This window comes from Rhodamnia argentea, chromosome 6 (assembly GCF_020921035.1).
Source record: "Rhodamnia argentea isolate NSW1041297 chromosome 6, ASM2092103v1, whole genome shotgun sequence".
NCBI lineage: Eukaryota > Viridiplantae > Streptophyta > Magnoliopsida > Myrtales > Myrtaceae > Rhodamnia > Rhodamnia argentea.
The window spans coordinates 23,326,270-23,347,766 of record NC_063155.1 but is presented as its reverse complement, the minus strand read 5'-3'; the positions used below and the strand labels follow the sequence as shown (position 1 = coordinate 23,347,766).

The 21,497-nt window shown below is 43.0% G+C and overlaps 3 protein-coding genes across 3 annotated transcripts; 1 reads left to right on the top strand and 2 right to left on the bottom strand.

The window, feature by feature from the left end:
* Positions 1-3,531: 3,531 nt before the first annotated feature.
* On the bottom strand, positions 3,532-4,620 carry LOC115753255 (transmembrane protein 45B-like). The gene has a single exon (XM_030691796.2). The coding sequence runs from the start codon at positions 4,527-4,529 to the stop codon at positions 3,546-3,548; it is 984 nt and encodes a 327-aa protein (XP_030547656.1). The 5' UTR covers positions 4,530-4,620; the 3' UTR covers positions 3,532-3,545.
* A 10,128-nt stretch (positions 4,621-14,748) lies between these two features.
* Positions 14,749-15,416, top strand: LOC115753213 (dirigent protein 22-like). The gene is made up of 2 exons (XM_030691735.1): positions 14,749-15,185; positions 15,338-15,416. The coding sequence occupies exons 1-2, from the start codon at positions 14,749-14,751 to the stop codon at positions 15,414-15,416; spliced, it is 516 nt and encodes a 171-aa protein (XP_030547595.1).
* A 1,807-nt stretch (positions 15,417-17,223) lies between these two features.
* LOC115753214 (dehydration-responsive element-binding protein 1E-like) lies at positions 17,224-18,275 on the bottom strand. Its single transcript, XM_030691736.2, has one exon. The coding sequence runs from the start codon at positions 18,156-18,158 to the stop codon at positions 17,424-17,426; it is 735 nt and encodes a 244-aa protein (XP_030547596.1). The 5' UTR covers positions 18,159-18,275; the 3' UTR covers positions 17,224-17,423.
* Positions 18,276-21,497: the final 3,222 nt, after the last annotated feature.

The following is a 21,497-nucleotide window of genomic DNA, read 5'->3' as shown; positions in this document are numbered from 1 at the left end:
ATAAAGGCCCAATATACTCGTGCCATCTTCATTTCCTTGAAGTCCCGATCTCCAGTAGACTTTCCCGATCTAAGCCTCACGGGCCCAACTATCAGGGTCCAAACCCAGCATTATAGTCGGCTCATATAGCCGTTCAAGCCGACTCCCTCCTACCCGGCCGGCGGTGGCGGAGCGGCGGCCTTGTTTGATTCCCTCGACCAAAATCTCGAGTCGAGCTTTGCGGACGGAGGAGCACCTTTTATCTCCTGTGGCACTTCTCGCGAGACAGGTCTGCTACGAGAGGTGGCTGTGTCGAATTATCGTCTTATCCTCCTTTGAGATGCCTTTTTTAGGAGGCGAATCGAACGGTGGTCTTCTATCCTATTCCACGACCTCATTAGGTGTTTTCGACGTCTTTGGCTCTTGCAATATTCGTTCATAAGGATTATAACCGATCACCTTTTTTTTTCCCGTTCAGCACAAGACATTAAACAAAGATCGAGATGACCAAGACATCGCGAGAATTATAGGATGAGTGAATCCTAAATTATCAGATTTTCTTGAGCAGCTAGGAGGGGAAAAAGCAAAAGGATATCCGAAGTGCCAATATTCATATATGGTGCTCACTTTGGTGCCAATTTATGTTTTTTGGACCACTCAAGTGTCAAATCGAAAGAAAAACAATCACTTTAGTAACAATAGCAAGAAGTTCCGGTCAACTAATTACGTGCCATTTAATTTTAAACATTTAACATTACGTGGCATTTTTTTTTTAAATCAAGCCATGTGAATGTCACGTGGACTTTTAAACTTACAAGTTAATTTTTTAAAATTAAAATTAAGCAGAAAATAACCTAAAAAAACAATATGTATTTGCGGTGGCGAGAGTGGGGGATGGCCAAGCGTCAAGGCCAAGTCATCGCAGCGCAATGTCGGCCTTGCCGTGGGTTTGCGAGGAAGCCATGGCCAGGCCTTGCCAACCCTAGCAAGGCCTCGGCGGGGGTCGCCAACGACCCCCCTCGGCCATCCCCCACCCATCGTCGACAATGGCCAGAGATGGTGGGGCAATGACGGCGAGGGCCGTGAGCCCCGGCCGCTGCAACTTCTTCCTTTTTTATTATTTTTTTAAGCTTATTTTTAGTTTATTTTTAATGGATTTTTTTATTAATTTTTAAGATTTTTTTTTGGGCTGACTAGAATCATCCGGCAAGCCACGTATGATTTTCGACAAAGTTCACCGGAGTTGGCACTGAAATAACCGTTTTTCAAAAAAATTGATGCTTAAATGATTAAAAAAATATATTAATACTATAGTGAGTGTCGTATATAAGTATTGGCACTTTAGGTGTCTTTTTGCCGAGGGATAAAGAAAGAGAAATAAGCCGCCTCCACTCCTCTTCTTTAAGGGTATGTTAGAATCGCAAACTCGAGTTCGTTCGAATTCCTACGCAATCAATCTTTAGAGAGAAAGAGAAAGAGCATGCCGTAAATGATAAATCCTTAATAAATCACACAGGAATCTGTAGTAGCTCGAATGGCCTCTCAATATATACTTATATAAAGACTAAATAAACAAATGACCCAAGAACCTATTCTCGAAGCTTGGTTCCACATCAAGTTCGAGCCATGATTTGGTCTCCAGCTATGAAATAATGTCCCATCTTAACTAGGTTTTTTTCTTGAGTTGTCACTAGCAAGATTTTGGATTCATTACATGTATTCATAGCATAAATTGTGGAGATTTCTTTGATTCGTCGCTAGAAGCATCTCAGCTATTGCATGGTGTTGCTCCCTCCTACATGTTAGGTGTAGAGCGTTGTTGTAGGTTGTGGCGCTGCCACAAATTTAACCGTAATCACGTTTTTCTTATCTCGTGATTAATTAATTATGTCATAAGAAATTTGGACATTTTACCACGAACCTGACATGTTCGATTCGACATATGTCCACTCATTTTCTTTTTTATCAAATGAAATCGATTTTTAATATTATCTATTAGTGATATGAAATGAGGTGAACCGATGCAAATTAAACGAGATATGATTAAGTATTTGCAATAGGTCTGATTATTAGTACTACAAGAAAAATATCCACGTCATTCTCGTACGGTCGCGCACTTAACTGCTGACTAAATCCATGTTGCCGAGATCAATAACGGTCCAAGATGATCCGACCCACCTTCTGTCTCGAACAGACAAAAAACTCACCAACTTCGCTTTAAAAACACCGGCAAGTGCGTGCGTGGTGGGCGCAGTTTGCAGTTAATCAGGTGCTAAGACTTCTTATTATAAAGTCTCCCATGTTGCCTGAAATATAGAGTCTTCGGTCGGAAATTATGCCCCCATTTCACATTACGGGAAAAAAAAAATCGGGAAAATTAATTAGGGTCATTATCCTAATCGTGCGGCTGTGATAGGTTGTAGACTCGTGGACACGAGTTGCCAGCCGCAAGTTGATTTCTCAACCAACTCCCCACTCGCCATAATCTACCGTTGCCTTTTCAATTCTTTTTTTTTTCGAAATAGTAATCATTCTCGTAAATATAGAAATTGAGGGCTAAGCATCTTTTTATCCATATAAAATTCAACATCATTTCCTGGCGACGATAGTGACCACTAATGCTAATTACTAGTGTGAATCTATGATTTTACTGTATCTAATATAGCACAGTTATGGTTAATTTCAATGTGAGGGTCCAATGCCAATCAACGTCGCTTTCGAAGCCGAGATAGACCTTCCCGTTGCTGTCTGACTATTCAAAACTTTTTTTTTTTTTTTGAATTCCTATGCGAGGCGGCACGAGATAGCAGCCCTTTTCTTGTGGGAGACGTTCAGCTGAATATGCTTAAGATTGGGTATTTCGCGGAAACAAGCGCCGTTCGCGATACATAGGATTCATGATTCCTGGACTGAATTTCGCAACCTCACCTCCACGTCCCGTGTTCTGCTATTGAGAAAGAGACGAAAGGCGACGCGGAACGAAGTCGCGGCCGGCTCGAATGTATGCTAGAACTCGAGGGGGAAATAGAAGCGGTGCATGTCACAGATCATTCATTGATGCAAACAGAGAGAGATTGCAAAGGGGTGGGGGTTAAGAGATTGTAACTCATAAATATTACTTTGCCACGTCCCATGTTGTCACCATATAAACAATTGAATAAAATCGACCCCGAGATTTGAAGTGGTTGAATATAAGAATCACATAATCAAGAAATCATAAATAAATATTAATCAACTATTTATCTATACAAAACACATGACTCGATGTACCCAACCCCTGGGCTGGAGCAATCAATTCGAAACCCCACACAAACCATGCCTTTTCTTTTTTTTAGCCCTTTTATTTTTCTCGACTTTATAAATTTACCCCCACAAAAAAAAAAAAATATTCAAAGCTTTTGCAATACATAACTCCACAATTTTGCAAAATCCTGAAGAAAGGAAGAAGGAAGAAGAAAAAACATAATTTGGGATCCCACCAACGTAAGACGTAACCTTTATCCCCCGAAACCTAATCACCATCATCGGGTCCCTGCACAAATCTTTCTACACTTTATTGCTCATATCTACCTTTCGATGTCCATGGGTGGGAAGGTTTTCGAATTCCCCAAGTCGATGAAGCTCTTGGGCTCCCCGGATGTGATTTTCTTCTGCGACTCAACATCGTCGCTCTCGCCGCCGCCGTCGTCGTCGTCTTCTTCTTCGAGGTCTGTCGTCTTCGTGAGAGACCGATACTCCACCGCCTCTCCGTAAATCTTGACGAGCGCCAAGTAGAGGCCCACCGAGAAGGCCGTGATCAAGATCAAGAACCACCCGAACCCGATGTTGACCAGCGACTTGGCCCTGTGAAGCGCTTCGTCGGAGTGGCACCGGACCACGTCGTGACCCTCCTCCAAGTTCAAGAAGCACCCTTTGGGGATCAGACCGGGGGTCCACAGCGTGAAGCCCATGATCACGAGCCAGACCCCTTGGAAGAGGATGCTCGCCGACCGGACGAAGCTGATGAGGAAGCTCCTGGGGAGGCCGATGCCGAGGAGGGTGGTGGCGAGGGAGACGACGATGACCGCTTGGAGGAGGAGGTGGTACTGGCCCTCGACGCCCATGTGGTCGGCGGAGTGGAGGTGGAAGAGGAGGAGCTGCTGGCCGAAGGCGACGGCGCCGATCAGCTGGGTCAGCCCGTTCTTGGCCTTGGCCTCGTTCGGCCCTGTGAGGGCCCTGTCGAGGACTACGGCGAAAGCCGCGTAGGTGAAGAAGGAGATGGAGATGAGGGAGTGCTCGAAGTTGTGGAGGTGGTTGGAGGGGATGGTCCAGTCCCGGTCGAGCGGCTGGTGGCGGCTCGGGCCGATGAAGAGCTCCATGGCCACGGACGCGCAGCAGCTGGCCATGATCGCGAGGAGCTCCGCGTACCTGAGCCGCGAGGTGGCGAACCACGGCGGCGACTTGTAGGACCGGGGCCGGGCGGCGTGGAGCTTGATGTGGTTGACCAAGTGCCACAAGCCGATGAGGAAGAAGCCGAACCCCGGCGCGACGTGACCCACCAAAGTGCCCATGCGTGCTTTCTGGTTCTATGGGAAATTCTTGTGCAAGTTTGGAGCTCTCGGTTCTTGGGCAAAGCTCTGAGCTTTTTCTTGAAGGAATTAGGAGGGGGTCGTGCTTATGGTGAGAGTGAGCGACAAGTAATTTGGGGCGGGGGGGAAATCAAAAGGGAGGGCCGGTTTAAGAAGAGGAGAAGATGTGCCGGGATTTGAAAATGCGAAAGGGGTCTAGAGTCTTCCAAATGAAAAATTAACCCAAAAAAGTTGACCCAAAACATGAACACAGCCTTAGCTAATTGCGGGGGGTTGAACTAGGAGCCTAAGCACTCTCGGTTTCTAGAATGACTAAACGGCCCTCCAACTTTGATTAATGACACTGCGGGGGCCGATGTCTGCGATAGGTGAGAAAAGTCAACCGATTAGGAGCTCCCTGGTCAAGATTATAGAGATGGGATTCAATTCCTCTTTTTCTTTTTACGTTTATCTGTGGAGTGGGTTGGCTGTTCAGACATTCCTACGAGACACTTTGTTGACAGGACGCCATCCTTTCCGGTTCATCGCATGGCTACTCGTCTTCAGGGACATGGTCTTGTCTTTTTAGTTTCTATCTTTTTTGGTCAGGAGAGTAACTTGTCGTCCCACTTTCACAATGATCTCGTGTTCTTGCAACCTCCAACCTCGCCGACTGCATGGTTCGGTAAATTAAATGCCTGTAGAGTTAGATTAGTGTCCATTGGACTTGTCAAAATGAACCGTAAATTCATTTCTTAACTTATATATGATAAGTTGAGTTATCATATGAGTTGTTTAAATTAAATAAATAAATTTAAACATAATATGTGTGTTAAATGGATCGTAAATGGATTTGCAATTTATTTAGATCAAACCTACCTCTATGACTCTCTCTTCATTCTTCATCGTCCTTACTCGATCTCGCGCTCACTCACTTCGCATTCTCACCTTAATATGGGTATGAGTTTTCCTAGATTTGATTAAATATGAAAGTGTTTGAGAATATGGGTCTAGTCGGGTCGGATACGAGTCGGGTCGGGTATGAGTCATTAGATTTACGTTACATAGAAAAAAAAAAGGGGGGGGGGTCAAAATGGGTTTATCCGGATCGAACCAATTTCGACCCGACCCAATATTTAACGGTGTCTGGTGTTTTTTTTTTTTGGTAAAGTGACGGGTCTAGAGTTCATGCGTCTAATTCCTTAATAAATTATGCAGATTGAACATGGAAGAACATATACGATCAGGTGATTTTTGCGATTTTCGTGTGGGGTTAATCAAAGCCGTTTCTGATCTGCCACGCGGAGCTCCAATCTGCCATTGGCTAAGCCCCACCCTTTTCTTGGAACGGTTGATTTCCTGCGACTGCCTTTCCACACTTTGTCCTTTTCGGTCAATTCAGCCGAGAGATCGAGGAAAATTCGTGGAGTCAAACGTTCTCACCTTGTTCAACTTCTTCTGCCCGCTTCATGGGAATCTCCACTTTTCTCTTTAGAAACCCCAAAAATCATGTGGGTCGCATGCAATCAAGCGAGCGCATGCTTTTTCCGTCCCGTCAGATTGACCCTGGTTTTGTGTCGATTGTCCCATTTAGGTTAAAAAAGGCAAATTTTTTGAGTTGGAACTCCGTGATCAATTTCAGTATGAGGAGTTCCATTCGGGAATGGCTGGTCAAATTAGAATTAATAGTTATGGCCTACTTACATTAATACCCATCCTTTCCAAAATTAAACCTTTGGCCTCTCTCATGTTCCCATACTTATGAAAAGAAAGTTCGTTTCGGCCTTGAAAGATATGCACGAGGGTACGATGGATTGAGGTGAACTGAAGTGCCGCATCGCATACACATGGATGAGGGGAAAATTAACAAAAAAAATATTCGTGAATTTATTACAATTGTGCAAATTCAATCCTAAATCTTTTATATTTGTATCGGTTTAGTCCATTTGACCAGCCGATACCGATGTGAATAATTTTTAATAACAACATAATATTTTTCCAAATTTTCCTTCTTCTTTTTTTCAATCTTATTCCTCCAGCAGGTCACCGAGGTTGGCAACCAGCTACGGCCGGGGCCAGTGAAGTTGACCTCGCCCCAAAGCGGCGAGGCTCGCCATGGCCGCGTGGAAAGGAAGAAAGAGAAGAATTTCTTAAGTGCTTCTGTCGTGTCAAAGGACATCAAATGCAAGCGACCTTCAAATTGTTCTCCAATCGCCACCAAAGAAGGAAACCGAACCTGCCTTGTCCATTTGCGTCCCTGCGCTTTTCTTCCTTCGACAAGACATCGTAGGATAACGTCCTAGATTCATTTTCCCGAGAAAATAAACGAACAAGAAAATCGTTTTCGTTCTAGAGGAGTGTTGGCTTCCCGATAGGTCAGCTTCTCGGCAACTTCACATGCTCTTGTGTTTTTGTGTTGTGTGAAAATTACTTTGGGTTTGCTTGCACGAGACGCCGTTTCCATTATCGCGTGCCTAATAACTCGCCCGATGTGTTCTGGCATTTGGAAGCGCTTAGTACATGGCTTGTGCTTGAACTTGACAACGTAAAGAAAAAGAATGGCCGTTTCTTGCACCATCGTGGCGGCGATTTCGGACAGCTTCTGTACTGCCCACCCGAAGAAGAACATGGGAATAATTGGAGCTACTTATGTCAGCGGATGTTGGGCAATATTACCAAAAAAAGTCATAAATTTATTATAATTGTACTAATTCAATCATAAGTACAATTTCACAATTTGCCAATTGAGTTCATTTGGCCAATCATGACTGAAAATTGATGACATGGGCTTCGACTTTCCTCCGGCCGTCCTACGTGATACGACTGGCTCTGGCGTGGAAATCAATTTACAATTTTATCCATGTAGGGATGGACGCGGAGCAGGGTGGGGGTGGGGCCGGACATGCCCCCTCCACTGCCTCGTCCCTCATGCGAGGCGGGGGCAGTCAAGTAAGGTCTAATTTGCACAGACTAGTTAATACGATACGCACAATGAAGTTGGAACGCATGGAAACACAAGTGTCCCGCGTTGCCTCCTTAGAGAATCTTCCCATCTTGCATCCCATTGTGCTTCTTGTCCCCCATTAGTTGAATAATAATAGGAAAAATACGACCTATAGCCTTATTTTATATCATAAGTGACCCACAAGTTATATTTTTTTAGCTGTGAACCCTGGGCCATTAAAACAAAAACTAGAATATCTAAAGTATACAGATAAATATATCAAGAAATTAAAAAATTCTGTATAAGAATTGTGTATTAAATGTATTTTCTACAAACATCTATCGACTAGGCAAATTGATGTACGAAACCATTCTTATCCTGCCAAATTCTCGTCCAATTGCCTCCACTTTTTTTTTTTTTTTTTTGATCTGTCATATCTTTAACTCTCATTTCTCTAATTTTTATTTTACCTCTTTACAGAACGCAGAAGTTGAACCATACACGTAACATCTTTACCCCTCGATTTCTCTATCAATAGGGTCGCGCGTTTATTCGGTTGCCCCCACTTTATGCACTCATCTTACTTTTCTTTTTTTGTAGCAAAACGACAATATTCGACACATATTAAAGGGGGAAACCAAAGGATTTTCCTTTTCACTAAGTCTTGTCACTGACCCACGCGAATCCACACGTTTGTTCCCCCTTTTTACTTGCCCCTCACGCACTTTCCCAATTTAAAGAAGAATGTGATATCTAAATCCACCTCGCTCCACGTTGCAACAGATCGTATTCAAGAACAAGTCCCAAAACTTCCAATCAAATGAAGGGATGGACTCACTCTTTGCACAAAAAAAGATCAATTTTTTTGTTATCATCGACGTGTGATAGACTTAGTCGATGAAGACATAATTTGATCATTTATGAAGAGAATCATCAGCCACTAGAAGAATTGATAGAAAGTGAAGTCGATAATCTTAGATGCAACCGTTAATGTAGTAGAATAAAGCAACCATCAACGTAGGGGAGTCGAAAAAACCGTCAAGGTAGTGGAGTCCATATTACCGCCGATGTTATCGTAGCCACGTGCAACATCTGTTTGTAACTTCTCTTTATAACCTCTGTTTGTAACTTCTCTTTGTAATATCCATTGACAACTATATATTGCAGACGTGTATCTCTATCTCGGGCTTTGCCTCGTCGATCATATTCCGGCATAATATTTTAGTGTTTTCAAGTTTTGTCGTCGATTAAACTTCGGCATAATTTGTTTGCAAATGGTCCTATTTTGAAAGCACATATTTTGCAAGCTCCATCATCAATTAAATTTTGGCTCAATTTGTGTTGTTGAAATTCAAGTGGTTGATTCCGAAGTCGCCACAAAACCTATTTACCTGTAATTAAGAAGCGAATGACGATTTTCGATGAAAGATATTTCGTCGGTCGCATGATGAATTCCGACGAGACACTTATCAATGATTTGAAAAACTCGCATGCTTGTTAAATAAGTAATCTGCTGACCCATCCGAATCATTTAGTAGTTAAAAATCACGAGGACATCGATTTGGTGCTCATGACATCATGTAATCGATTGATTTGGATGGCCCGGGACCCTCCCACATAACATTTTTCAGGGCACGAAGCGACTCCATTGGTTTACTTCATCATCAAATCCGCAACTAATTCGATTAACGAAGTAAAATAATGGGTACTAGCCTCCTAGGCCAAAATCAATGCAGGGATAAGTTAACATAGTATAAATTCCTCGTCACAAACAAAAGTCGATTCTCGGGTATAGTTTAGTGTCCCTAATCTCGACTAAAACAAAGCTACTAGAGACTAAATCCAAGCCGAAACTCCAAGAGGGGCATAACTAAAAGTGAGCTAGGTGATTTTAAGACAAAAAAAAAAAAAAAAAAGTAGGATCGGGCATCTGCCGATTTTAAATTATGTAAATCAAGCTGGATTCTGATTTGCGACCGGCATTGTGGATTGCTCTTCGTCATTAAAGAGCGACACTTTTTGTCGATGTCATTTTCAATCAATTCAGACAAACAATTTGGTACAGAAGGCTCGAGGCAATTATGGGTAAAAGAAGTCTAGATTTTTTTTTTTTTCCATTTATGATTACTTTTCTTTTTGTGCTGAAAGAGACTGAAACGTGGAACTTTCGCATGAAGTGGGGATCAATTGCTTTGGAAATTTCCTGTATTCCTTCGTATCTCTAATTGCCTTTTTCCTTAGCTTCTCGACGAAGCCAAGTCGTTTTTGTTCAAACATATGTTTCACCTAGAATGGCTCTTTCTCATCATTTTGAATTTGCTGAACTCATTGTCGGATTGTTTTGGAAACTCCCTTGCGAATGGATTAATATATCCGCATATAACTCGTCCATGCTAAATTTAGAAATCGGGATTGAGACAAGGACATATATACCCCTCGGCACCTTTATTTTTTTCTCCTTTAGAAGAAAAAAACAATTCATTGATATGAGATTTCGAAGAACGCTGGAGAACTCTTAAGTCCCGTATCTCTTTTTCTAATCCTAGGCCCCGTTCGGCATGCAGGAATGAGCAATCAGAGTAATGATAGAAGAAATTGGGATGGGTACTGAAGAATGAGAAGCGGAATCGAATGAAGACGTCGGAAACTTATTAGGACATATATTTCCGTCCGCGACATCCAAAATATGTCCTAAATGGGAATATTAGTATCTTTGAATTATCTACGCATGTGTCTATCTATACATGACTTTTCCATTTCGTGGGCATCACTTCGTGGTTGAATGGGATTGACATGAAGCTCCGAAGAATGCAATGACGTCGCAAGGTGTGGGGGAGAGGATGTCGTTGGTATTCTCTCTATTCTTACTGTTGTTTCGGGGCTTATTGACATATATTCTTCATGCATGTACGTTACGTATGCGTATGTATAATTTTTGAAACCTAGCGAATGTCGTATATCGAGCACCTCGATTTCTCTATGAAGTACGAAAATAGCGTATCTTACCCTAGACACCAAATAAGACATTGCCAAATTACTAATAAACAAATTTTGAAAAGATAATCCGGACGTAGCACATTTCTCTTTCGTTCATTCATTTATTTCATGTAGAGTAATTAATTATTGTGTGTGCTTATAATGAAGCTGCCCAAATGCCACGTCATTGGAAATTCGTATCACTTGCGTATACGGCAGCTTCAAACGATTGTTTTTAAAATATTTCTCCCATGGTGCAATCTCATTTACGTACTGGGTGACGCGTCGTAGATGGGCTACACTGAAAAAAAAAAGTAATTATGCTTAAACAAGCTGCTAATAGGTTTTTTTAGCACAAAAGAAGTTGTTAAAAAAGGTCCCGATTGGCTTAATTTTCCCTATCAGAGGTTTAATTATGTTGAATTTAGTTTATAAAAAAAGGAGTAAATTAATTTACTCACATTACTATCCTACGTACTGAACTTGCTACCAATATTCATCATTGTTATGGTTCAGCGCACAATCGCGACGAACTAAAGCGTAAAAAATGAGAAAGAGAAATCGAGATGCGAGATTTTATCCCAGTTCATCCATAAATTAGGATTACGTTTAGCAAATGATTCCACTAAAATTAACACTATGCATCTCTCATTATATTCATCGTTACAAGGGAAAGAGATATTATATAGCTGTAATTATTTATGGGGCCAAGCTCAAATTGCCAATGAATAAGTATGGGCTCAAATTGTAGAAGCCCTTTAGCGTCCGAGGAGTACTGCCCCTTGCTTCAATTCCCTCGGATCCCCGCCTGCTCACTAGAAAACAGGACCCCCATACTTTTTTGTTGATTGAAAGTATGAACCATACTTCAATAACCATTTTCCATTCAGAAAATTTATTATAAAATATAATTAGAGTCACGTAATTGCTTTCGGAATGACCATTCAATGCTCGAAAATCAAGTCAGCATCTATACCTAAAACAAGCCATCAGATTTCCTTAGATCACCAGTGATGCCAGCTTTCCCAAGGCAAAAAACAAATATATAAATGACAAAATTATTTTGACACAGGCAAAGATTCCACGCAATCCACGTTTATCAGTTGTTTAATCTCGGATAAGCTTCGTGCGAAAGGTTCCTTAGTGCATTTGGTCTCAACCTTTAAGCTGGTCAATCTGGAATTCTGGCCACTGGTTTAATGTCAAGCGGATTATTTTTCAAAATGCTGCGCCCTCGTGATGGTGACATTTCGACTCTTTGACGACGGTCCAATTCAAATAAAATACTGCGTTTCTTTTCTAATTCTCTAGCGTGCTTCACGATTATTAATACGGGTTTAATCGGTTCCGAAGTCGTCACTCGAATGGAGCCGCCTTTTGCAGAGCCCTGATGAAACGAGACAAGATACGAGGATTAGCATCTCGGGGCTCAATTTAACTTGATTAGATTAATTGAGAATTTGTTACTCAAATCAAACGAAGGTCAAATGAAAAGGATGCTTCGAGGATGCATATATGGAGCTTCTTCTCAGAAGCTTCTCCGTGGAAGGAGCGTGCAAGATCGAGTGTGATCGTTATTTTAAGGACTTATGTATCGACCTCGAGTCGCGAATCACGAAAAAAAAAACATATACTTGTTAGGCATGAGGATCTTTGAATGTAGGTCCAAGTGACCCTCGGAACATATATGTTGAAATTGACTAGTAGTTTGGTGGGCCGAGGCGCATGCAATCAAGCATTTTCCTCATTATCTGTATTGCTAACGACTTTTATGTTGACGTATCTTTATGGACATTAGATAATAGGCTGGTAGAGAATAGTATTGGGGGAATTATTATACGGATGCAACTGTCTTGTAAACTTGTCATAAAAATACAATTGAGTCCTAAAATCTTCAAAATGTGCAATCGAGTCCTAAAACTATGTTAGGAAAGTGTAATTGAGTCTTAAAGTTTTCAAAATATATAATCAAATCCTAAAACTTTTCAAGTTGGTGTAATGAGTCTTAAAACTTGTCATGTTGGTGCAATAAAATCCTAAACCTTGTTAGCATTTTCCGTTTGTCTAGTTGAACGGAGTTGATAGAAGGACTGGTTTGCACAAATTCTTCAAGTTTTACGACTTGATTGCAACTTTGAAAGTTTTAGGACTCAATTACACTTTTGTGACGATGTTTTGAGATAACCTAGTCCGCTTATCCCTATTAAACATGAGGGATATTAGTATTTCATTGTTCATAGGATAGCTAGCTTCATGGTACCTAATTTTATTGTTAAATCATATTACTTTACTTTCCTTCACGTATTGTTCGGATATAAATACCCATTGATAGTAGCACATTAAAAATTTAAGTTATTGAGTAAAAATGTAACCTTTGAGAATCTCTCTATTGCAGATACAGGAATATTTACCATTTATTGCTTCAAAATTTTCCAAAGTTTAGGAGAAGCTAGCTAGGGTTTTGATTTTACCAAGAGGCAAGAGACCAAATTCAGATCAATGTCCAATAACTAAACCCTTATCAAGCAGCGTGCCTACTTGATGTTGGAGATCTGTGAAGAAATAGTAAGTCTCGATTAAGTTGATGAAAGAGATTATAGAGTTCACTGCAAGAAATCCCGCGTGCAAACAAATCAGCGGGCTTAACACTGGGGATTATCATGCAAATATAGCGTAATCTGACCGTAGCAATTCCATGGCGGAAACGCCGTGGGCCGAAAACGACGTCGGAAATTGGGAGAATCTTCCCACATGTTCTCAGTCCTTCTGGGCTAAGGAACATCGACGTGTGTAAATGAGAAGCAAAATTCAAAAGTCAAGCTCCCTTAAGATTGCACCCACCGGAAATTACTTTTACTTAGGTCGTCTTGTGAAATCTAGGATTGACACGTGGACGGATTAACAATAGAATAAATAATCTTATATGGTCAAGGTTAAAGTCTTAATTAATGTCGATGGTGGGGTTTGGAATTAGGAAGCTTTGATTCTTATGCCGAGAGTGCTTTGGCATATATTTTCGTTGCATTAATGACAACCTTCTAGAAACCAAGACAGTCCCCCCCGCAGGTCGTCCCCGTCTGAAAATCATTTCTTCTAGATGGAAGACGCACGAGATTTCTCACCAAGTTATTGAACATAACATGTGTGCAATTCCTAATCGGAATGTTCTCGATTTACACGTAAGACGAGTAAATCCACGATTATTCCATACAGATTCCATCCGAAACCTAAAATCTACTTATTTATTTAGGTTTATCATTTTTTGGAACCCGAAACCTATCCCGCATACTTTTAGGTTCCACATGTATTTTTAGTTGAACGATTGTATTAAATAATCACATTTAGTGACCATCACCCGCCGCTTAAATTCACCGGCCGCAACTCATATTTGAACACACGAAAAATATGAAACATTAACAAAGTAAAAGTTTGAACGATAAAGTGGTTCCATATTACACACTCATCATCGAACACTATGAAATACCGCAGGATGACACGAAAACATATACCAAGAAAAAAATATAAAACCTTGCTCTAGGTTTTAAGTTCCGATTCCAGGTTCCACCTACCTAAAACCTATCATTTATAATAGGTTTTATAATTTTTGAAATCTAGAACCTACTCTCGATACTCTGGAACCTCAAACCGATCGGTTCTCCCCGATCTGATATCCTGGAACTATGCTTACTCCCATGAGGCATATGGCTTGGGGAAGGCACTAATGGCCCAAAAATCAAAATAATCTTGCAATGGGCCCTAACCAATGTGCCATGGGTCCTTGTCCTCATCATACATCAAGTCGTGCCAAAATTTGACTTGAGGAATCTCGGTATCTGTCAAAAAGTCCAAATCCGGGGAATATGCTCTAACGACAGATCTCATGTGCAAGCAAGACAAGAAGAAAATACATGTATGTACATAATACACAAGGTATCAACAACAATACTACCTAGCATTATACTTCTTACGAATTTATCAGCACTAGTGTCCAATCGACGATGCAAATTATTGCACAAGACTTCGTGTTCCGTTCACCATCGGCATCTGAACCCAACAACCACAACTCATGACAACCCCTGTAATTTTGGTCGACCCCTATAGTTTTGGGACTATAAATAGCGTCCACGCCCTAACCATGCACCACCACAGGCACTTTCTCTAAGGATTTTTTTGCCGTCGGACTCGCCGAACCTTGTCGAGGCTCATCTTTCCTCTCTCCCTCCTCCTCTCTTGCCTAGCTGCGACAGCCGCCGCAAAAGCCGCATCTATTCCGAGACCATCGAGCCGGGGCCGCAAAATGCAATGCCTAGGAAGGAGAAGCTGACCCACCTTCACTTCTTTTGGCATGACATTTTCACTGGCCCAAACCTAAGTGCTGTTATAATAGTCTCCCCAAAGTCCAACTCGTTCGCCTTCTTCGGTTCGGTGTCCGTGATCAACGACGCATTGACGATCGGGCCCGACCTGAGCTCGGGCATCATAGGGAGGGCTCAGGGTCTCTATCTATCGGCATCGCAAGAGGAGATCGCCGCATTGATGGCCATGAACTTGGTCTTCACGGAAGGAGAGTACAAAGGCAGCACATTGACCATGCTCAGGCGGAACACCATCTTCATGAAGGTTAGAGAGATGCCGGTCATCGGCAGGACCAGCTCGTTCCGGTTCGCGAGAGGCTATGTCCACGTGAGGACATATCAATTCGACCCAAAGACTGGGTTAACGGTAGTAGAATACGATGCGTATGTGTGGCATTGGCAATTTTCGATTTGATAAATTTTAGCTAAGATGTAATATATGGAGTCTCTTATGAATAAATGACGTCTTTCTTGACATCAATTTACTGCGTTTCTTTTTTAATTCTCTAGTGTCCTACCCAATTTTATTAATACAGGTTTAATCGGTTCCAAAGTCAATTGAATGGAGCCAACTTTAGCAGAGAAGTCATCAAATGGGACAGATACGAGGATTAGCATGTCGGGGTTAATATAACTTCATTAGATTAACTGATATTTGTGACCAAATACAATTTAGACTGCCTAAAGACTTTAGTTTATCTAGAGAAGAAGCGTGCAAGATCAACGAGTGTTATCTTGATTTTAAAAAAGTTATATATCGAACACGAGTCGTCAATCATGGAAAAGGCGAATGCCTGTGTTAGATACGAGGATCTTTTAATGTAGGTCCAAGTGGCCCTCGAATTTTTTTATGATGAAATTGACTTGCAATTTTGGTGGGCCAAGGTGCATGCAATCAAGTTTTTTTTTTTTTCTCATTATCTGTCTTCATAATGATTTATGTTGACATATCTTTATGAATATTAGATAATACCCCGTAGAGAACAGTATGGGAGATAGTATTTTATAGGGATAATTGTGTTGAAAGTCCAAAAAATTGTCATGAAAGTGTAATTGAATCATAAAACCTTCCAAATGTGCAATCACGTCCTAAAACTTGTCACGAAAGTGCAATTGGGTCTTAAGGCTTTCAAAAGGTACAATTAAATCCTAAAACTTATCAAGTTGGTGCAGTGAGCCCTAAAACTTGTAATGTTGGTGCAATAAGATTATAAAACTTGTTAGCATTTTCCGTTTGTCAAGTTAGACGTAGTTAGTGAAATGACTTGATTGCACAAACTCAATGAATTTGATGACTTGATTGCACTTTTCTAAAAGTTTCAGGATTCGATTGCACTTTCGTGACAAAGTTTTAGGACTTTCTAATGCACTTGTCCCTATTAAACACAAGGGATATTAGTATTTCCTTATTCCTAGGATGGCTAGTTTCATGATTGTTAATTTTCTTGTTAAATTAGATTGCTTTGCTTTCCTTCAAGTATTGTTCGAACATAAATACCCATTGATTGTAGCACATCAGAAAGTTTAAGTTATTAAGTAAAACTGTAACCTTTGCACATCTCTCTATTGCAGATCCTGGAATATTTACGATTTATTGCTTCTAAATTTTCCAAGTTTAGGAGAAACTAGCTAGGGTTTTTGATGTTACCAAGAGGCAAGAGACCAAATTCAGATCAATATCCGATAAATAAAACCCTGATCAAACAGCGTACCTACCTAGTACCAACTTCAATTGGAGTTGGAGATCTGCGAAGAAATAGCAAGTCTCGTTTAAGTTGGTGAAAGAGATTATGAAGCTAATTGCAAGAAATCCCACGTATAAACAAATCAGTGGGCTTAATATTGGGGATTATCATGTAATGTTATATAATCTGACCGTTGCAATTCCATTGTAGAGACGCCGTTGACCGAAAACGACGTCAGAAAATGAGAGTCTTCCCAAATATTCTCCATCCAATATGGGCTGACATGTGGGGAAGATAAATAAATTGTGAAAGTTTTTAAAGATAAGCATCGTAACTACGATGCGGTGATCATTTGCGGTTAATATACTTTCTCGTTAAATGGCGCGGTGCCCGATGCTCACGGGACGTTTTTACCCTCTCTACTACGCTCGCGACTCATTTTAATACCCATCGAATGATTTAATGGTATCAACTTAAAATGACAAAATAAAGAAAGAATCTACACCTCTCGTTGCAGCATTGAAAATGATTTTAATTCGGCAAGTTTCGACCAAATCAGCTTTAATTCAAAAATGAAAAAAAAATAGGAAAATTACCCAGAAATGCCAACCCTTTTTTTTCCCCCCTTCACAATGGAAAGTTCCATTAAGTTGCTTGGACTCGTTTAAAGCGGGAACAAGATATTTTTGCGAATGGATATTCACTTTAGTTGCACTCCATAGAAATCTAATGACGTGACAACAAAAAGTCTTGCCACGTCTGCCATTTCTCTCACACCCAAACATACCCGGTTTTTCGTTTTTCCCAAACTGGTTTTTTCCTATCCTTGCTATTCCAATTCCGTCAATTTCCTTAAAAACATTAAAATATAAAATCCCGGAATCCAATTTAAACGGAGTTTCCGGAAAGGCACGCCATCTTGACCATACTCTCTCGCTTATATGGAGTAACTCCACAAACACATATCCGTTTGATCATTTTCCATCTCTTCCCAGTTCAGGTTAAGCCTCTCCGCTGGCGGAGGCGGCGGAGATAGCAGCGGCCCTTGCATCCACCGCTCCGAATAGTCGTAATCCGAGCCAAACACCGCCTCTTCGTCCATACAAAACAGGTTCTCCGGCGAGCTTAAACTGTTCATGAACACGTTGCTGCCTCCGTCGACTTCGGCGGAATCCTTCGTGCCGACCTCTCCGCCGCCGGCCACCCCCTCGGCCTCGTCCTCCTCCTCTGCTGTCGCCTCCTCCCCGCCGAACGCCCTTGCCGCCTCCGCTGCCGCCCTCTGTATCTCCGCCGCGTCCCTCGAGGCAGGCACGCGGAGCCGCCACGCCGAGTCGGCGAAGTTGAGGCACGCGGCCCTGCCGCGGAGGGCGAGTGCGGCCACGTCGTGGGCCCGCGCAGCCATCTCCGGTGTCGGGTACGTCCCGAGCCATATCCGCGACTTCTTGTTCGGCTCGCGGAGCTCGCACACCCACTTGCCATTGTTCCGCCGGCGGACACCCCGGTACACGGGGTGGCGCGTCTCCTTGAACACCACCCGCCCGGCCCGCTTCTTCGGCTGGCTAGAGGCGAGCACGACGTCCTCGTCCGAGTGGGCGTGCTGGGACGAGCAGGGGAAGGAGGGCGAGCGATCGGACGGGGAGGCGGGACCCAAGAATCGGCCCGAGACGTCCATCGGAGAAGTATCGACGAGCGGGAGAATCTCGGTGGATTGGACGATGAGTTCGTTTGAGAAGATGAAACGAGTTTTTGGGGAAAGTTCAGATCCGGGCTTTTGGTGCTTCACCGGTTCGTGGAGCCGCAATAGGAGCAGGAGCGAGCGAAGGAGTATTTATAGTTTTGGCCGCGGAGGATTGGACATGTGGGACGAAGGGCGCGCGCACGCGGGATGGGATGATGGGATGATGGGATTAAGACTGCCAGGCTGGAGCCCCGCGCTTTCTCCCTCCAGGGAGAAAATATTGTATACAGACCTGGTAAGTCTGACGTGGCCCAGCTCACCACTCATTGCATGACACGTGGTGATTGGGCCCCACTTGCCAAAAATTTCCTTTTTTCTCTTTCTGTCTTACCCCATCTCTCCTCCGCCTGACTCCGACGACTGGCGCACTGCTCGGGATGAGCGGCTGAAGGCTCATGCATCGCCGTCGTCGGCGTCGTTCGGGCAGATCAGATCGGCTCGGTTAGCGATGCCGGCGAGGGAGGACTGCTCGAGTCCTTGATGAAGTTGAGGGCGACGACAAGGGGAGGGAGGAGGACTCTCAAGTTTGCAGGTGCCATGGCCTCTCGCGCTCGAGCTTTAGCTTTGGGTTCGCCGGTCACCGGCAAAGCTGTCTCGGCCATGGCTGCTCGAGCTCGACTCGCGGCCATCGCAGCCATGGCTGCTCCAGTTCGGCTTCGGGCATCTTCGTGAGGCGCACAAAGGGATAGGGACCAATCGGCGGCGAGCCCGTTGCCGGAGACTCCGAATCATGCTTTCCGCCGCAGCCGGCAATGGCGATGGCCCGGGCTCGAGGTCGGAGAAGGGAAAAGGGATTAGGCGGAAGAGAGAGGAGGTAGGAGGTCGGAGAGGTCATGCGGACTGGCGGAGGAGAGACGGGGAAGAAGAGAGAGGAAAGTTTCTTTTTTTGAAAAGTGGGCCCGTGCGACACGCGTCGCACGATGGATGGAGTGGGTATTTGCTGATGTGGTTCCCCGACGGTCTCCAGGGGACAAACTACGAGATTCTTTCGCTCGACACTGACTTTCTAGTAGTTAAGCACTGAGTTTAGCTTAAGTGGAGTGGGAAGTCAGGTGTTTACCACGTGCGACTGGTGGTGACGTGGCGGAGCACCGGCGGCAGGCAACACGTGTGGATTGCGCGTGCCGCTGCCCAGCTGGGATCAATATTATCTCGGCTAGGGGAGGCCTACCGAAATGTCACGTGGTTTTCTTTTTTTTTTTTTTTTTCCTCCGAATAGGAAATTCATCTAACCACTATGTCAAATTTGAAAAATCGATTGTTTTTGGGATGACTCAAAATCCTGCATGACGCGGAGGTCAAAGAGTCTGTAAACAAATTTGTCTCTTGATCGATATAGAAAAGCTTCAATAAACCTAACATTTTATAATCGGAGATTGTATACTCATCTTCCTCCTAGCGAATCACGAATCCTCGCGGCGACATAGTTTTTGTTTTTTTTTTTTTTCGGTGTTAAGCAAGTGCTTATAATATGGTAGAAATTAAACTTAATCTACTTTTTAGGGCCCAATGAGGTTTGAGTTGTATAGCTTGGGAAATCGCACTAAGGGGGTGAATGATAACCATTCTGTTTTCGAAATAGATTTACGGCTAGAAATAGTTTTTTCTATTTCTGTTTCTGGATGAGTTTCGAGTAAAAAAATGTGTTTGATAACGACATAAAATTTTTACTTTTGAAAAATGTGTCGGTCGGCCGACGGCGGGAGGTGGCTGTGGAGACCGACGGCGGCGGCTTCGGCGGTTGGCGTCGACCGGGTGGTAGTCAACGGTGGCGGGTATTTGAAAAAAAAATGAGATTTTTATTTCCGTTTCTCGGAAAAGTAGAAAATTTTTGTTTATCATTTCTTCTTCAAATATATTTCGAAAACAACTTTTTGTTTCGGAAATAGAAAAATAGAATTACGTTACCAAACGAGTTTCTGTTCCAAAAATAGGTTTGAAACAGAAATTTTGTTTCTGGATAGATTTCATGCACCCCTAAATGGCCCAAGAATCAAAATAATCTTTGCAATGGGCCCTAACAAATGTGCAATTGGTCCTTGTCCTCAGTCATACATCAAGCCGTGCCAAAGTTTAACTTGAGGAATCTCAGTATTTGTCAAAAAGTCCAAATGCGCGGAATATGCTCTTACCACGTATATCTCATGTGCAAATAATAATACAAGTATTATACTACATACGAATTTATTTGCACTTGTGTCCAATCGACGATGCAATATTGCACAAGACTTCTTGTTCTGTTCACCATTGGCTTGTGAACCTAACAATCGCAATTCATGACGACCCCTGTAATTTTGGTCGATCCTCAAAGCTTGGGACTATAAATAGCGTCCACGCCCTAACCATGCACCGCCACATGCACTTTCTCTTAAGGAATTTTTTTGCCGTCGGACTCGCTGAACCATGTCGAGGCTCGTCTTTGCTCTCTCCCCTCCTCCTCCTCCTCTCTTGCCTAGCTGCAACGGCCGCCGGAAAAAGCCGCTGCTATTCCGAAACCCTCGAGCCGAGCCCACAAAACGCGGTGCCCAAGAAAGAGAAGCTGACCCACCTTCACTTCTTTTGGCATGACATTTTCACTGGCCCTAACCTAAGTGCTGTTGTAATCGTCCCCCCACAGTCCAACTCGTCCACCTTCTTCGGGTCGGTGCCCGTGATCAACGACGCATTGACGATCGGGCCCGGCCTGAGCTCGGGCATCATAGGGAGGGCTCAAGTTCTCTATGCGCCGGCATCGCAAGAGGAGGTTGCCATATTGATGGCCATGAACTTGGTCTTCACGGAAGGAGAGTACGAAGGCAGCACATTGACAGTGGTTGGGAGGAACTCCGTCTTCATGAAGGTTAGAGATATGCCGGTCATCAGCAGGACCGGCGCTTTTCGGTTCGCGAGAGGCCACGTCCATGCGAGGACCTATCAATTCGACTCGAAGACTGGGTTAACGGTAGTAAAATACGATGTCTATGTATGGCATTAGCAATTTTCAATTTTTGCCTAAGACGTGATGTTTGGTGTGGCTTATGAATGAAGGCCGTCTTTCTTGGCTTCAATCGAAATTCTTAAATGTATTTAAGAATTATATGTATTAAGTATTTAAGAATTATACGTTAATAGAGTACGTACGTTAATAATCTTCGATTAATGAAACCTTCTGACACGACAAAAGAAACGGCGGTCCCTTAATCCTTGTTCATTTGAAAATTGTTCGTATTTTTGAACACCCCCTTTCACGAGGCCCGACCCGCCTTCATTTTGACGGCCTTCGGCTTAAACGTT

Coding starts and splice junctions, on each gene's coding strand:
- LOC115753214 (XM_030691736.2), bottom strand. CDS start 18,158: ATGGACGTCTCGGGCCGATTCTTGGGTCCCGCCTCCCCGTCCGATCGC.
- LOC115753255 (XM_030691796.2), bottom strand. CDS start 4,529: ATGGGCACTTTGGTGGGTCACGTCGCGCCGGGGTTCGGCTTCTTCCTC.
- LOC115753213 (XM_030691735.1), top strand. CDS start 14,749: ATGCCTAGGAAGGAGAAGCTGACCCACCTTCACTTCTTTTGGCATGAC. Junction 15,186..15,337: donor ACGGTAGTAGAATACGATGC/GTATGTGTGGCA, acceptor TTATTAATACAG/GTTTAATCGGTTCCAAAGTC.